Source organism: Tetrao urogallus (assembly GCF_951394365.1).
Source record: "Tetrao urogallus genome assembly, contig: scaffold_258, whole genome shotgun sequence".
Classification (NCBI taxonomy): domain Eukaryota; kingdom Metazoa; phylum Chordata; class Aves; order Galliformes; family Phasianidae; genus Tetrao; species Tetrao urogallus.
Genome location: NW_027638794.1, coordinates 1 through 17,382, shown reverse-complemented (window position 1 = coordinate 17,382; position 17,382 = coordinate 1). Strand labels below are relative to the sequence as shown.

General features: G+C 54.0%; 1 protein-coding gene across 1 annotated transcript; it reads right to left on the bottom strand.

Annotated features, from left to right (window-relative positions):
- Positions 1-214: 214 nt before the first annotated feature.
- LOC306957746 (zinc finger CCCH domain-containing protein 4-like) lies at positions 215-14,590 on the bottom strand (the record flags this gene model as incomplete). Its single annotated transcript, XM_079551215.1, is given in 16 exon segments — positions 215-684; positions 788-1,121; positions 1,375-1,514; positions 1,517-1,603; positions 2,343-2,567; positions 6,009-6,433; positions 7,028-7,356; positions 7,450-7,559; positions 8,000-8,111; positions 9,792-9,902; positions 10,480-10,610; positions 10,687-10,789; positions 11,902-12,044; positions 12,400-12,619; positions 13,516-13,629; positions 14,377-14,590. Coding segments are annotated over 16 exon segments (3,268 nt in total), but the record flags the coding sequence as incomplete, so codon positions are not given.
- Positions 14,591-17,382: the final 2,792 nt, after the last annotated feature.

Genomic DNA, 17,382 nt, shown 5'->3' with positions numbered 1-17,382 from the left:
AACAACCTCCATTACAGCCCAACCAACCCCCATTAGAGCCCAGCAGCCCCCATGACAACCCAAAAGCCCCCATCACAACCCAGCAGCCACCATCACAGCCCAACAGCACTCCATCACAGCCCAGCAAACCCCCATTAGGGCCCAACAACTGCCGCTCCAGCCCAACGACCTCCATCACAGCCCAACGGCCCCCACGGCAGCCCAACAACCACCGCTACTGCCCGAAGGGTGACGCCGTGGGGTCGAAGCCCTTGAAGACATCTTTGAGTGACGCAGTGCTGTCCGTCTCATCCTGCTCTGTGCCCTCCGGGGCCGCGCTGCTCCCACTGTTCCCAGCCGTGCCCCTTGGCCGTGGTCTGTTGTAGCTGTTGTAGCGATCCTGCGCCGGTTCCGCCAGCGGCGATCGGCGGCTGTAGGGCTGATCCTTCCCACGTCCCCCCACGCCGTCCCCAGCCGGCGGCGCCCGCGGGTCGTACAGACTGATGGCGCTCAGCACGCGGCTCTGCGCCGCGCCACGGCTCAGCCGCGGGTCGTAGGGTGCCAAGGGGGTCCCAGCGTCACCCGCAGCATCGCCCGCATCGTCACCCGACTCACCGAGCTCCGGGGCTTTGGCTGCAGCTTTCTGCAGCCGGGGGTCCGACGGGGGTTTGCGCACACGGGGGTCGCTGGGACGCTCGGTGCCACCTGGTTTATCGGCAGGTTTGTCGCCAGCGCCCGCGGGTTTGTCAGCGGGAGCGGGGGAACGCGTCGCCCGGCCCGGCGGTTTTGTCACCCGGTTGTTTGTCACCTGTGGCGTCGCCTGTTCTGTCACCGCCGCCCGCGCTCACCGTCTGTAGGATGCGGGATAACAGCTCGAAATCCGGCAGCTTGGAGGAAGGTTCTGTGGTGACGCCGGGATCGGTCGGGAGCGCGCGGTGCCGGGGGTCGGCGCGGTGCAGCCTGGGGTCTCCGCCGGGCGTTACGGTGACGTCCTGCACGGGGATGGGCAGAGGGAGGAGATCCTCGGGGCTCCACAGCACCATGCGGGCGAAGGCGGGCTTGGTGAGGGCGACGTCCCGCGGCGCGGGGACAAAACGGTGCCGGTGACAGCGGGGGTCCCGAGGCGGCTGCCCCGGCGGCGGCTCCAGAGGGATGACAACGGGGCGGTCCCGTAGGGAACGTTCGGATCGGCGTCGTCCTCCTCGTCGGGGAGGCGGGATTTGGGGGGAGGGAGTCCGTTTGGGGTGAGAAGGGTCCGTTTTGGGATTGTGGGGATCCATTTTGGATAATCCGCCTCCATTTTGGGATAATCCGTCTCCGTTTTGGGATAATTAGGGTCCGTTTTGGGATAATCCTCCGTTTTGAGGTGAGGCGCTCCGTTTTGTTGTGCCGTGCCAAGCGGGGGTCCCGCAGCCGGGGGTCTGCCGGCCGCCCCCCACCCCCCGACGCCGCTGCTTTCTGCAACCGGGGGTCCGCGGTGTGGGGCGGCCCCATGGAACCAGGGGGCAGCCCATAGAGGGGTGGGGGGGCCCCAAAGCGCCGCTCTGCTGCCTGAGGGTGCGCAGGATGGACGAGACGCTGCCACCCTCATCCTCATCGCTGGAGTACCACAGGGCAGCGTCACCTGGGGGGGGTCGTTAGGGTGGTGTTAATGAGGAGGGGAGGAGGGGGTTTCAAATGTCACCAAATGAACCCCAACATTTGGTGCCTTCCCCGATCATCTGTCCCAAAGAGCTCTGATTTCACCAAACGAAGCCCCAAGTGCTCAAATGTCCCCAAACCCACCCCAAAATCCAGTGCCCCCCCCCCAGACAATCCTACCCCAAAGCCACCACCATTACTCCAACGTCCCCCAAACCCACCTCAAAATGCAGCGTTCTCCCAATTAGTCCCCTGACTCCCCCCCAAATGGCTCAAATTTGCCCCCAACTGAACCCAAAATCCACTGCCTTCTTCCTTAAACTCCCCAAGCCCACCCCAAAACCCCAACCCCACCCCTAAAGCCCCCAAACCCACCCCAAAACCCTCCTATTTATCATCAAAACACTCCGTACCCCCGAGCCCACCCCAAAACCCCCCACCCCTCACCCCAAAATCCAGTGCCCCCCCCAGACTCTCCCACCCTAAAGCCACTCCATTGCTCCAACGTCCCCAAACTCACCTCAAAATGCAGCGCCCCCCCCCCCCCCCCCCCCCCCCCCGAGTCCCCAGACCCACCCAAAACCCTCCTATTTATCATCAAAACACTCCGTACCCCCGAGCCCACCCCAAAACCCCCCAGGGAGCTCAGATTCCCCTCAAAGACCCCAAAAAAGCAGCATATCCCCCCCCAAGCCTCCCCAAGCCCCTCAGACCCCACTCACCCTCCTCGGGGTCCCTCTCGGGCCGCCCCCCCTCCGCCAGCCTTCGTGCCCGCTCCTCTTCCTCGCGCTGTTTGTGGCGGATGCGGAGGAACAGCGCGCGCTGCGCCGAGGGGAGGAAATCGGGGACGGGGGGGGGATCCTCGGGGTCGTGCTCAGGGGGGGGGTCTGGGTACAGGTGGCTGCCGGGGGGGGGTCCTTCCATGTCCTCATAGGGAGCGTAGGGGTCTGCGGGGAGAAGGAGAGGGTGAGTGGAGGGGGAGGTGGGTGGGAGGGGGGAGGGTGGATTGGGGGGAGATTAGGAGTTGGGGGTGGATTTGGGGGAAATAGGGAGTTATAGGGTGGATCTTGGGGGAAAATGAGGGGTTATTGGGTGGATTTGGGGGAATGGGGAGTTATAGGGTGGACTTGGGGGGAAAATGAGGGGTTATTGGGTGGATTTGGGGGGAATGGGGAGTTATAGGGTGGACTTGGGGGGAAATGAGGGGTTATTGGGTGGATTTGGGGGAATGGGGAGTGATAGGGTGGATCTTGGGGGAAAATGAGGGGTTATTGGGTGGATTTGGGGGAATGAGGAGTTATAGGGTGGATCTTGGGGGAAAATGAGGGGTTATTGGGTGGATTTGGGGGAAATGGGGAGTTATAGGGTGGATCTTGGGGGAAAATGAGGGGTTATTGGGTGGATTTGGGGAAATGGGGAGTGATAGGGTGGACTTTGGGGGAAAATGAGGGGTTATTGGGTGGATTTGGGGGAATGGGGAGTTATAGGGTGGACTTTGGGGGAAAATGAGGGGTTATTGGGTGGATTTGGGGGAATGGGGAGTTATAGGGTGGACTTGGGGGGAAAATGAGGGGTTATTGGGTGGATTTGGGGGAATGGGGAGTGATAGGGTGGATCTTGGGGGAAAATGAGGGGTTATTGGGTGGATTTGGGGGAATGGGGAGTTATAGGGTGGATCTTGGGGGAAAATGAGGGGTTATTGGGTGGATTTGGGGGAATGGGGAGTTATAGGGTGGACTTGGGGGGAAAATGAGGGGTTACTGGGTGGATTTGGGGGAATGGGGAGTTATAGGGTGGATCTTGGGGGGAAAATGAGGGGTTATTGGGTGGATTTGGGGGAATGGGGAGTTGTAGGGTGGACTTGGGGGGAAAATGAGGGGTTATTGGGTGGATTTGGGGGAATGGGGAGTGATAGGGTGGACTTGGGGGGAAAATGAGGGGTTATTGGGTGGATTTGGGGGAATGGGGAGTGATAGGGTGGATCTTGGGGGGAAAATGAGGGGTTATTGGGTGGATTTGGGGGAATGGGGAGTTATAGGGTGGATCTTGGGGGAAAATGGGGGGTTATTGGGTGGATTTGGGGGAATGGGGAGTTATAGGGTGGATCTTGGGGGAAAATGGGGGGTTATTGGGTGGATTTGGGGGAATGGGGAGTTATAGGGTGGACTTTGGGGGAAAATGAGGGGTTATTGGGTGGATTTGGGGGAATGGGGAGTTATAGGGTGGATCTTGGGGGAAAATGAGGGGTTATTGGGTGGATTTGGGGGAATGGGGAGTTATAGGGTGGATCTTGGGGGAAAATGAGGGGTTATTGGGTGGATTTGGGGGAATGGGGAGTTATAGGGTGGACTTGGGGGGAAAATGAGGGGTTATTGGGTGGATTTGGGGGAATGGGGAGTTATAGGGTGGATCTTGGGGGAAAATGAGGGGTTATTGGGTGGATTTGGGGGAATGGGGAGTTATAGGGTGGATCTTGGGGGAAAATGGGGGGTTATTGGGTGGATTTGGGGGAATGGGGAGTTATAGGGTGGACTTTGGGGGAAAATGAGGGGTTATTGGGTGGATTTGGGGGAAATGAGGAGTTATAGGGTGGATCTTGGGGGAAAATGAGGGGTTATTGGGTGGATTTGGGGGAAATGGGGAGTTATAGGGTGGATCTTGGGGGAAATGAGGGGTTATTGGGTGGATTTGGGGGAATGGGGAGTTATAGGGTGGATCTTGGAGGAAAATGAGGGGTTATTGGGTGGATTTGGGGGAATGGGGAGTTATAGGGTGGACTTGGGGGGAAATGAGGGGTTATTGGGTGGATTTGGGGGAATGGGGAGTTATAGGGTGGATCTTGGGGGAAAATGAGGGGTTATTGGGTGGATTTGGGGGAATGGGGAGTTATAGGGTGGACTTGGGGGGAAAATGAGGGGTTATTGGGTGGATTTGGGGGAATGGGGAGTTATAGGGTGGACTTGGGGGGAAAATGAGGGGTTATTGGGTGGATTTGGGGGAATGGGGAGTTATAGGGTGGATCTTGGGGGAAAATGGGGGGTTATTGGGTGGATTTGGGGGAATGGGGAGTTATAGGGTGGACTTTGGGGGAAAATGAGGGGTTATTGGGTGGATTTGGGGGAATGGGGAGTTATAGGGTGGATCTTGGGGGAAAATGAGGGATTATTGGGTGGACTTGGGGGGAAATGAGGGGTTATTGGGTGGATTTGGGGGAATGGGGAGTTATAGGGTGGATCTTGGAGGAAAATGAGGGATTATTGGGTGGACTTGGGGGGAAATGAGGGGTTATTGGGTGGATTTGGGGAATGGGGAGTTATAGGGTGGATCTTGGGGGAAAATGAGGGGTTACTGGGTGGATTTGGGGGAAATGGGGAGTGATAGGGTGGACTTGGGGGAAAAAGGGATGTTTTGGGGATGGATATGAGGGAAACGAGGGGTTACTGCGTGGATTTGGGAGGGAAAAAGGGGTGTTTTGGGGGTGGATTTGGGGAATTGAGGGGTTAATTGGGTGGATTTTGGGGAAAAAGGGATGTTTTTGGGGTGGATATGGGGGAATTGAGGGGTTAAAGGAGGGGGTTGGAGGGAAATGGGGCATTGTAAGAGTAGATTTTGGGGGTAATGAGGGTTTATGGGGTGTATTTGGGGGGAAAAGGGGTATTTTAGAGGCAGATTTGGGGGAAATAGGGAGTTATAGAGGTGGATTTAGGGGAAATGAAGGGTTAAAGGGTGTTTTTGGAGGCAAATGGGATGTTTTAGAAATGGATTTGGGAGAAATGAGAGGTTACAAAGTGGATTTGGGGATAAAGGGGGCATTACAGAAGTGGACTTGGGGAAATGAGGGGTTATTGGGTGTATTTGGGGGGAAACAGAGCATATTAGAGGTGGATTTGGGGGAAATGAGAGGTTAAAAGGTGGCTTTGGGGGGAAATGGAGGGTCATTGGGTGGATACAGCGGGAATTGAGGTGATATAGAGGTGGATTTGGGGAAAATGAGGGGTTATTAGCTGGATTTGGGGGGAAAATGGGGTGTTTTAGAAGCGGATTTGGGGAAATGGGGGGTTACTGAGTGTATTTTGGGAGAACGGGGCATTACAGGGGTGGATTTGGAGGGTAGTAAGAGGTTACTGGGTATGTTTAGGTGAAATGGCGTGTTTTAGTGCTGGATTTGGGGGAAAACAGGGCATTAGAGAGGTGGATTTGGGGGAAATGAGGGTGAAGGGGTGTATCTGGGGGAAATGAGGGGCCGTAGAGATAGATGTGGGGGAGATGAGGGGTTACAGAGGTGGATTTGGGGGTAAGGGGGGTGTTATAGGCATGGATGTGGGGGAAAACGAGGTGTTAGAGAGGTGGATTCGGGACCAAAAAGCCCCAGATCGGGGCACACATACCTGGTCCCCCCATGGCTCCGTGCTCCATCTCCATCCCCTCCGGGGGGGGTCCATAGAATCCATCATAGTATCCCTGGGGGGGGCCGGCGCCGGGGGGCAGGAGGGCACCGTGGGGGGACCCCTCAGGGCTGTAGGGCATCATGGGGGGGCCCGGCCCCATGGGCATGTCGGGGTGCATGTCGGGATGCATGTCGGGGTGCATATCAGGATGCATATCAGGGTGCATATCGGGGTGCATGTCGGGATGCATGTCAGGGTGCATGTCAGGATGCATATCGGGGTGCATGTCGGGGTGCATGTCGGGATGCATGTCGGGATGCATGTCGGGATGCATGTCAGGGTGCATATCGGGGTGCATGGGGCCGCCCATGGGGCCTGGGGGTCCTCCAGGACCGGGAAAGCGGGGTGGGGGGGGCCCTGGGTGCCTGCAGGAGGAGAAAACACGGCTTAGAGAGGAGTACTGACCCCCAAATCCCCATTTTCCACCCCAAGTCTGCACTTCTCAGCCCCACATCCTCATTCTTCAACTGTAAATCCTCATTTTTCAGCCCTAAATCTCCCCCTTTCAGCCCCAAATCTCCCCTTTTCAGCCCCAAATCCCCATTTTCCCACCCCTGGGTGCCTTCAAGAGAAGATGTATGCGTCTGGAATGCATCAACACCCCTAAAATCCTCCTTTTCCCCCCCACATCCCCAGTTTCCCATCCAAACCTCCATTTTCCCACCCCAAACCCCCATCTTTTCACTTCACATCCCATTTTTCCACCCCAAATCCCTATTTCCTCCCACTCAAGTCCCCATTTTTTCCAACCAAAACCCCCGTTTCCCCCCTCCAAATCCTCCATCTCCCCCCCCAAACTCTCACTTTCCTCCCCATCCCCCCATTATTCCTTCCCAGATGCCGATTTCTCCCCCTAGACCCCCACTTTTCCCCCCAAATCCCCATTCCCCACCCTTAAACCCTTCACATTCCCACCTGAAACTCCCATCTCCCCCTCCAGGGATGGAGGGGGCACCTACCTGACCCCCAGTTTCTCAGCCAGCTGCCCCGTGGGCCGCACCACGATCTCAAAGAGAGACGGGATCTTCTTGTACATCTCCTGCTGCTGGGGGGACAGAGGCTCGTGCATCGGGGGGGGCATCTGCGGCCCCGGAGGGGGCATGGGGGGCACGGGGGGACCTCCAGGCATGGCTCTTCCATTGGGGGAAGGGGGAGCGGGGGGTCTGGGGGGTGTGGGGAGCAGCCCCACGCCGGGGGGAGGTTTGGGCAGCGGGTTGATGCCTTGTTTCTTCAGCTCCTCCACTTCTTTCTCATCCTCGGCGCCCGCTTCCGCATCGTCTTGGAGCATCTGCAAAAGGAAAGAACGAGGGTTTGGGAGGCAAAAAAGGAGGATTGGGGGAAAATGAGGGTGGTGTTTTTTTGGAGGGGGGTGGTTGGGTACCTTGTCCAGCAGCTCTCGTGTCTCCTCGGTCAGCGGCGCGTGGGAGAACATGCAGTCATCGCCGTTGATGCAGTTGCCCGTGGTGTGGAAGAGCTTGCAGGGGAAGTCACGTGGGCTCGTTAAGGAGAAGATCATTAGGGGATAATGAGGAGGGAGCTGCAAGGGGGCTCAGTGAGTGGGATTTGGGTGTGCAGATCTGGCTAGAATCACTCCCCAAACTCCATTCCGTTCCACTGGCAGTATACAAACCTCATTTCTCATGGATCCAAAGTTCAAAACGTGGGGTTGTTGGTGCCTACTGTGCCAAAATTGGGGCAGAAATACCCCAAACTGGGCCAAAATTTGGCTAGAATTCCCCCAAGCCTCCTTTTGATCTTTTTTTTGGCCCTCCTCCTCCCTTTTTTTGCCCTCCTTTTGCTTTTTTTTCCCGCTCTTTTGGCCTTTTTTTGCCTCCTTCTGCCTTTTTCGCCCTCCTTCTGGCTGTTCCTTGCGGCTTTCGGGTGCCTCCTTTGCTGTCCTGCCCTCTTTCTGCCCCCATTGCCAAGGATATCATGCATGTAGGGGCAGTTCTCTGCCCTTGCACAGTACCCAGTGATGTAGAACTTGCAGAGTTCTCTCTTTTTGGGCAGCTCAATGTCGTGGCTGAAGTTGCAGTGCTCACCCTGGAGGAGGGAAGGGGGGAACATTGGGAAAAGAGCTCAAAAATTCACCCCCAATAAAGCCCTCAGGCATTGGTAGGGGGGATATGGGGGAAGGGAGGGGGTAAAGCAGTGGATTTGGGGGAAGCTGGGTGTTCCAGTGCTGGATTGGGGGGAGATTTGGTGTGACAGCGTTGGATTTGGTCAAAATCATCTTGATGCTGTGGATTTGGGGAAAGTGAAGCATCAGAAAGGTGTATTTGGGGGAAACGAGGCGTTGTGGCATTAGGTTTGGGAGAAATGAGGTGGTACAGAGGGGTACTGGGGGGGAAATGGGATGCTACAGAGGTGGATGTGGGGGAAACAAGTCGTCGTAGCAGTGGGTTTGGGATAAAGAAGGGATTACAGCAGAGAATTTGGGGGAAATTGGGTGTCGTAGAGGTGGATTTGAGGGATGGGGGGTTATAGAGGTGGGTTTGGAATAAAGAAGAGATTCTGGCAGAGAACTAGGGGGAATAGTGTAGAATAGAGGTGGATTTGGGGGGAAATGAGGGGTTATAGAGATAGATCTGTGGGGAAGTGGGGTATTATAAAGGTGAATTTGGGGGAAATGGGGCATCACTGAGCTGCATTTGGGAAAATGAGGAGTTAATGACTGTATTTGGGAGAAACTGGATATTTTAGAGGTGGATTTGGGGAGGAAATGAAGGGTTATAGAGAAGGAGTTGGGGGAAACAAGGAGTTAAAGGGTAGACTGAGGGGAAATGGGGCATTTTAGAGGTGGACTTGGGGGAAATGAGGGGTCATTGGGTGGATTTGGGGTAAGGAAAGGATTGCAGCAGAGAATTTGGGGGAAATTAGGTGTTATAGAGGTGGATTTGGGGAAAACAAGTCATTGTAGCAGTGGGTTTGGAGTAAAGAAGAGATTGTGGCAGAGAATTTAGGGGAATAGGGTGTTACAGAGGTGGGTTTAGGGTAAAGAATTTGGTGGAAGCTGGCTGTCACAGAGATGGATTTGGGGGAAATGTCATTGCAGCAGCAATTCTGGAGTAAAGAAGGGATTACTGCAGAGAATCTGGGGGCAGTGAGGTGTTACAGAGGTGGATTTGGGGGGAAATTGGGTGCTATGGAAGAGGATTTGGGGGAAATGAGGTGCTATAGAGGTGGATCTGGGGGGAATTGGGTGCTTTAGAGGTGGGTTTGGGGGAAATGAGGTGCTAGAGAGGTGGATCTGGGGGGAACTGGGTGCTTCAGAGATGGGTTTGGGGGAAATGAGGTGCTACAGAGGTGGATCTGGGGGGAATTGGGTGCTTTAGAGGTGGGTTTGGGGGAAATGAGGTGCTACAGAGGTGGATCTGGGGGGAACTGGGTGCTTCAGAGGTGGGTTTGGGGGAAATGAGGTGCTATAGAGGTGGGTTTGGGGGAATTGGGTGCTTTAGAGGTGGGTTTGGGGGAAATGAGGTGCTATAGAGGTGGGTTTGGGGGAATTGGGTGCTTTAGAGGTGGGTTTGGGGGAAATGAGGTGTTACAGAGGTGGATCTGGGGGGAACTGGGTGCTTCAGAGATGGGTTTGGGGGAAATGAGGTGCTATAGAGGTGGATCTGGGGGGAACTGGGTGCTTTAGAGGTGGGTTTGGGGGAAATGAGGTGCTATAGAGGTGGGTTTGGGGGACAGAAGTGTGAGTGCTGTGGGGTTGAGGCTCACCCAGGTGCAGCGGCCCTCCACGAAGTATTTGCAGATGACTTTGCCCTTCTTGTCTGCAGGAGGGTGGGTTTTGTCGTGGTCCCCGCGGCGGTAATTGCCACCTCCACCATCCTGGGGGGGTCAGGAAAGGAGGGGAGAAGTGGGAGCACTGTGCATCACAGGGCAAAGGGCACAAAAATGGGGCAGGAAGGCGACTCTGAGGCACGGCAGCGGAGAATGGGAAATAAGGGGAAACGTGGGGGATGTGGGAGGTGTGGAATGTGGGAAACGTGGGACAGGTGGAGCATAAACCATGGGAAATGTGGGAAATACAGAACAGGAAATAAGGGGAACGTGGGACATATGAGAAATATGGAACATAATATGAGGAATGTGAAATATGTGGGAAGTACAGAACACGAGATATAGGAAACATGGGAAATACCCAACGTAGCACGGTGGAAATATGGAACGTGGGAGAAATGGGAACACAGAATGTGAGAAGTACAGAAGGTGAAAGATGAAACACAGCACAAGAAGAACAAACTGTGGGAACTGCAGAGAGGAACCATCACTGCTTGTGCACCCTTGGGTCCCATGGGAGCATTTTGGGGACACGTGGGCCCCTCCTCCTCAACTCCTGGACGACAGCTGGATGGAAGCAGTGCAAAGAAACGTGGCAGTGATTAAAAACGCACGCATTTCTCACCATGTCCTCGTCGTAGTAATCGTCGTCGTCGTTCATGGCGCTGCCCTTGGCCATCCTGCCGCGGCCGCGGCCTCGGCCCATCCCTTTGTTCCCTCTGCCCCTGGGACCGCGGCCGCGACCCCGATTTAAGCCTAAAAAAGGGGGAAAAGGGCCGTCAGTGCCACGGTGGTGCTCAGGGGAGGGGGCTCAGAGGGGCTGGGGGCTCACCGCGCCCGCGCCCGTCCTTGTTGCGGCGGTACTGGCCCGGCTCCTTGCTGCTGTAGTCCTCGTAGTCATCATCGGGGCCACCAGGATCCTCAGGGTCACCGTACTGCGGGGTGCAGAGATCCCACAGATTTAATCCCACTCCCAGAGCCTCATCCCCATTTTTAAGCTTCTATATCCAATCCCAGAGCTTTAATCCCCATTCCTGAGCTTCTATCCCCAATCCCAGAGCTTTAATCCCGATACCAAAGCCTTCATCCCCATTCCTGAGCTTCTATCCCCAGTCCCAAAGCTTTAATCCCAATACCAAAGCCTTCATCCCCATTCCTGAGCTTCTATCCCCAGTCCCAAAGCTTTAATCCCAATACCAAAGCCTTCATCCCCGTTCCTGAGCTTCTATCCCCAATCCCAAAGCTTTCAGACCCAATCCCAGAGCATTCAGCCTCATTCCTGAGCTTCTATCCCAATCCCACAGCTTTAATCCCAATACTAAAGCCTTCATCCCCATTCCTGAGCTTCTATCCCCAGTCCCAGAGCTTTAATCCCGATACCAAAGCCTTCATCCCCATTCCTGAGCTTCTATCCCCAATCCCAGAGCTCTTATCCCCATTCTTGAGTTTCTATCCCCAATCCCATAGCTTTAATCCCAATACTAAAGCCTTCATCCCCGTTCCTGAGCTTCTATCCCCAATCCCAGAGCTCTCATCCCCATTCTTGAGCTTCTATCCCCAATCCCAAAGCTTTCAGACCCAATCCCAGAGCGTTCAGCCCCATTCCTGAGCTTCTATCCCCAATCCCAGAGCTCTCATCCCCATTCTTGAGCTTCTATCCCCAATCCCAAAGCTTTCAGACCCAATCCCAGAGCATTCAGCCTCATTCCTGAGCTTCTATTCCAATCCCACAGCTTTAATCCCAATACTAAAGCCTTCATCCCCATTCTTGAGCTTCTGTCCCCAATCCTACAGTTTTCAGACCCAATCCCAGAGCGTTCAGCTCCATTCCTGAGCTTCTATCCCCACTCCCATGGCTTTTAGCCTCATTCTCATCCCTTTTTGCACCAATTCCAGCACTTTCATCCCCATCCCACCCCTTTTCACCACCCTCCCATCCCTTTTCATCTCACTCCCATCCATTTTCACTCCATCCCAACCCTTTTCACTCCCGTTCCCGTAACTCACAACCGTCCCAGCCTCTCAGATCCCCATCCCCACCACTCACCTCCATCTCCTCCTCGTACATCTCCTCCTCATCCTCCATGTGATCCCCTCGGCCCCGACCACGGTTGCCCCGTCCCATTCCTCGGCCGCCCCTCATGCAGCCCCGACCCCGGCCCCGGAACCCACGGCCACGGCCACGGCCACCTAGGGAAGGAATGGAGGCATCACTTGGCAGATTCTGGTCGATTTCAGCCCAAAATGATTGAAACTGGGGCAGTGGAGCTCAGGGTGGGGTTTGGGTATGGAACAGGGGTTTCAGTTGTTGATGGACTGTGGCAGATTTCAGCACGAAGTGATGAAAATTGGGGCAGTGGGGCTCAGGGTGGGGTTTGGGTCAATTGCTGATGTTAAAAGTTGATGGATTGTGGCAAATTTTGGCCCAAAATAATGAAAATTGGGGCAGTGGGACACAGGGTGAGGTCTGGGTATGGAATTGGGGTGTTTTTTTCCAGTCCCAATGTACCAAAGAGGGGAGATTCCAGCCCCAAAAGCTCTGTACCTCGGCCCCGGTGCGATCCCTCCTTCGCCCGTCGGTACTGGTTCAGCTCCTTGGCGAAGTCATCGTAGTCGTCCTTCGGCCCATCCTCATCCTCCTCCCCCTCATAGCGGCCATATTCTTCGGCCTCGTAGTCCTCGTAGGAGCCGTAGCCTTTGGGTTCCATCTTGGAATATGGCTTCTTTTGCATAGGGGCGTTGTGAGAGGAGTAGGGTTGGTGGGGCTGTGGGGGAAGAGGAAGAATGGGAACGGGGCTGGGGTCCCATTGGGAACAAGGATGGGATCCATTGGGAATGGTAGTGGGATCCTGCAGGGAATGGGGCTGGGATCCCATTGAGAACAGTGATGGGATCCCGTTGAGAACAAGGATGGGATCCCATTGGGAATGGTGGTGGGATCTCAATGGGATCCCATTGGGAACAAGGATGGGATCCATTGGGAATGGTGGCGGGATCCCATTGGGAACGATGATGGGATCCCGTTGAGAACAAGGATGGGATCCTGTTGGAATGGTGGTGGGATCCCATTGGGAACGATGATGGGATCCCATTGAGAACAAGGATGGGATCCATTGGGAATGGTGGTGGGATCCCATTGGGAATGATGATGGGATCCCATTGGGAATGGTAGTGGGATCCTGCAGGGAATGGGGCTGGGGTCCCATTGGGAACGATGATGGGATCCCGTTGAGAACAAGGATGGGATCCCATTGGGAACAGTGGTGGGATCTCAATGGGAGCGGTGGTGGGATCCCATTGGGAATGGTAGTGGGATCCTGCATGGAATGGGACTGGAATCCAAATGGGAATGAATGTGAGACCCCATTAGGAAGAGTGGTGGGATCCCAATGGGACTGGTGGTAGGATCCCATTGGGAATGGTGGTGGGATCCCACTGGGAACAGTAATGGGATCTTGTTGGGAACGGTGCTGGGATCCCATTGGGAATGGTGTTGAAAGCCCCATTGGGAATAGTGGCAGAATCCCACTGGGAGCAGTTTTAGGATCCCACTGAGAGCTCTGCTGAGATCCCATTGGGAACAGCTCTGAAAGCCTTTTAATGACAAAACCCCTCAATTTCCCCATGTTTGGGGCCCGCACTCCATTCTCCCAGCACTCACAGGGATGTAGGGGGGGCTGTAGTCCCGGTACCGGCGGTGCCCCCCCTTCTCTCCAGGGCTGAAGTCGGAGTCATCGCTGTCATCGGAGAAATCATCACTGGACGAGGCGTGTCGCTGTGAGGGAACCACACATCAGCCCCCATTGTGGGCTTTTTGGGGTATTTTTATAGAAAACTTTGGGTTTTTAGGACCCCGGTTCTCCTTGCATCAAATCTTCATCGGGGGGGGAAATCTCCCATTCCCTTCCACCGCATTTTGTTTGAGGAATTCCAATGTTATTCATCCCAAACTTCATTTTGGAGGGATCCACAAGGAGCATTTTTGAAGACTTAAGGTCCACAAAAGGGCATCTTTTAGGACGCCGGGACGAAGGAACAGCATTTTTGAAGATTTAGGGCCCACAAAGGGTACTTTTAAAGATGTAGGGACCCACAAATGTCATTTTAGAAGATGCAAGGACCATAAAGGGCATTTTTGAGGACACAGGGACCCATGAATGTCATTTTTGAGCATTTAATCCATAAAGGCCATTCTTGAGGACAAAGGGACCCACAAAGGGCATTTCTGATGACACAGGGGCCAACAAGGGGTATTTGTGAAGATGTAGGAACCCACAAATGCCATTTTTGAAGACACAGGAACCCAACAGAGGGCGTTTTTGAAGACGTAGGGACCAATGAAGCTCATTTTTGAGGATGTGGAGACTTAGAAAGGGCAATTCTGAAGATGTAGGGACGCACAAAGGGCGTTTTTGAAGACGTAGGGCCCCACGAATGCCATTTCTGAAGACGCAGGATCCCACCAAGAGCGTTTTTGAAGACGTAGAGACCCACTGAAGGGCATTTCTGAGGCCCGGCTCACCTTGTGCTTGGATTTCCTCTTCTTCTTGGCTCTCCTCTTCTCCTTCTCGCGCTCCTTACGCCGTTTCCGCTTGCCGCGTCGGTGCGACCGCTCCCCATCCGAGTCGCTGCCGTGCCGCTCTCCCTTCTCCCTGCGGCTCCGCGTGGGCCGTGGCTCCGGGGTTTCCTCGGCACCGTCGTCCTCCAGCTCGCCCTCCTCCAGCTCCCCATCTTCCCTGTGGGGTGAAAGAGGAGGATGGGATCAACGCGGAGCTGTGCTCGAAGAACTGAAGGTCAAACCTGACCAAGGCCTCAAGTTCTGGCCCTCAAACCTGACCTCGGCCTTAAAACACGGCTGTGACCCAAAAGCTGGAGCCTGGCTTTATCTGACCCTAAAACCCAACCCTAAACCTGACCCCAGCCTGAAATCATGACTCTAAAACCCAACCCTGGCCTTGAACCCAACCCTATCTGACCCTAAAATCCAACCCTGGCCTTAAATTTGGGCCCTAAAACCTTACCCTGGCCTTAATATCAGACCTTAGAATCCAATTCTGACCCTAAACCCAACCCTGGCTTTCCATGCTGTCCTTAAAACTCAACCCTAACCCGAAATCCAGCCCTGGTCTTAAATTCTACCTCCAAAACCCAACCCTGGCCTTACATCCAACCCCAAACCTGACTCCAGCCTTAATTCATAACCCAACCTTAAAACACGGCGCTGGCCTTAAAACCTGACCCCAAAACCCAAGCCCATCCCTAAAACCCAACCTTAAGACCCAAACCTAACCCAAAACCCAACATGAAGACCCAAGCCTGACCCTAAAACCCAACGCCAGCCCTAAATCCTGACCCCAACCAGTGGAGCTGGGCTGAATATGGCACACAGGTGGATGCAGAATGCAAACCCCAATGGCAACTGGATGGGGTTGGAAATCTGGGGGGGGGAATATTGCAAAGAGGGGCAAAATTTGTTCCAAAAGAGTGAAAATCTGTTGGAAGATGGCAGAATATGCCCCCAAAAAAACCCATCTGTCCAAAGATGGTGAAAAATGACAAAATAAAGGAAAAATCAGCTGCAAAAGGCAGAAATCCACCCAAAGGTGGCAGGAATTTGCCCCAAAGTGGCAGAAATCCACCCCAAATCCCAAATTTTCAGCACCATTTGCTCGAAGCCACGGGACCTGACATCCACTTCCTGAATTTGTTGTGCTTGGGACGAGTGTTAATTAATCCCGAGCTCATTTGGGTGGCCCTGACCTAATTACAAGGTAGGCAACATCAGCGGCAGGGCAGAAATGGCCCCTAAAAAGCCCCCAAAAGGCCCTAAAAGCCCCCCAAAAGGCAGCGGAAAAGCGCCTGGAAGATGACTGAGCTCATTAGGAGGCAGCTGTTCATTAATTAACTAATTAACCAATCAGTCCCGGGTCCTCCAGACAGCAACGCTCCCTGAGGACCGTGTGATGAAATAGCAAAAACTGGGGGGAACTCCCCCTGTACTCCACCTATAGCCCCTATATGGGGCACAGCAACGGGTTCTATAGGGCCTCCTGCACCCACACCCACCCTATGGAACCCCTATATGGCCCTCCTCTACTTGTACTTGCATTATGGGATGCACATATGGCTTCTATAGGGCCTCCTGCACCCATACCCACCCTATGGAGCTCCTTACGGCCCTCCTCTACTTGTACTTGCATTATGGGATGTATATATGGCTCCTATAGGGCCTCCTGCACCCACACCCACCCTATGGAGCCCCTTACGGCCCTCCTCTACTTGTACTTGCATTATGGGATGTATATATGGCTTCTATAGGGCCTCCTGCACCCATACCCACCCTATGGAGCTCCTTACAGCCCTCCTCTACTTGTACTTGCATTATGGGATGTGTATATGGCTTCTATAGGGCCTCCTGCACCCATACCCACCCTATGGAGCCCCTGTACAGACCTCCTCTACTGGTACTTGCATTATGGGATGCACATATGGCTTCTATAGGGCCTCCTGCATGTATACGGACACATACACGCCCTTCTCTACCTCTACTTGTCCTATTAAACACGTCTATGGTTTTCAGATCAGGCTGCAGTGTTCCTATGTTCACCTCAGGGAACATATATGGTTTATATACGGTCCTCTCCGACTTAAATCTGCCTTATGGGGCACACATGGCTTTTATGTGGCCCTTCCTTTACATACAGCCCTTTTATATGGCCCTCCTGGACTTGCAGATCCCTCAAAGGACACATTTAGGGTTTCTACATGGCCCTCCTTTACCTATACCCACCCTATAAGGCACGTACATAGTTCCTATAAGGTCCTTTTTTGCCTATACTCACCCTATAGGGCACATACATAGCTTCTATATGGCCCTCCTTTACCCATATCCCTATATCCACCTTACAGGACCCAAACAGTCCCTATATGGCCCTCCTCCACCTCCACCCACCCAACAGGATACATATAGGGCTTATATATGGTACTCCTTTACCTATTAACACCCTACAAGATACATATAGGATTCCTGTATCTCCTTCCTTGATCTAAACTGTCCCTACAGAACACATACAGGATTTCTGTATGGTCCTCTTTTACCCATTAACACCATAAAGGACACATATAGGGTTCCTATATGGCTGTGCTTTACTTACATCCACCCTACAGGACAAATACAGGATTCCTATAGGTTCTCTTTCACCTCTATCCACCTTGTAGGACACATTTAGGGTTCCCATATGGCCCTGCTTTACTTATATCCTCCCTACAGAACACATATAGGGTTACTATATGGCCTTTCTACACCCATAGAATTCCAACAGGACATATATAGGGTTCCTGTATGGCTCTCCTTTCCCTATAACACCCTACAGGACACAAATAGGATTCCTATATGGCCCTCCTCTCCCTATAACACCCTACAGGATACAAACAGGGCTCCTATATGATCTTCCTTTCCCTATAACACCCTACAGGATGCAAATAGGGTTCCTATATGGCCCTTCTCTCCCTATAACACCCTACAGGA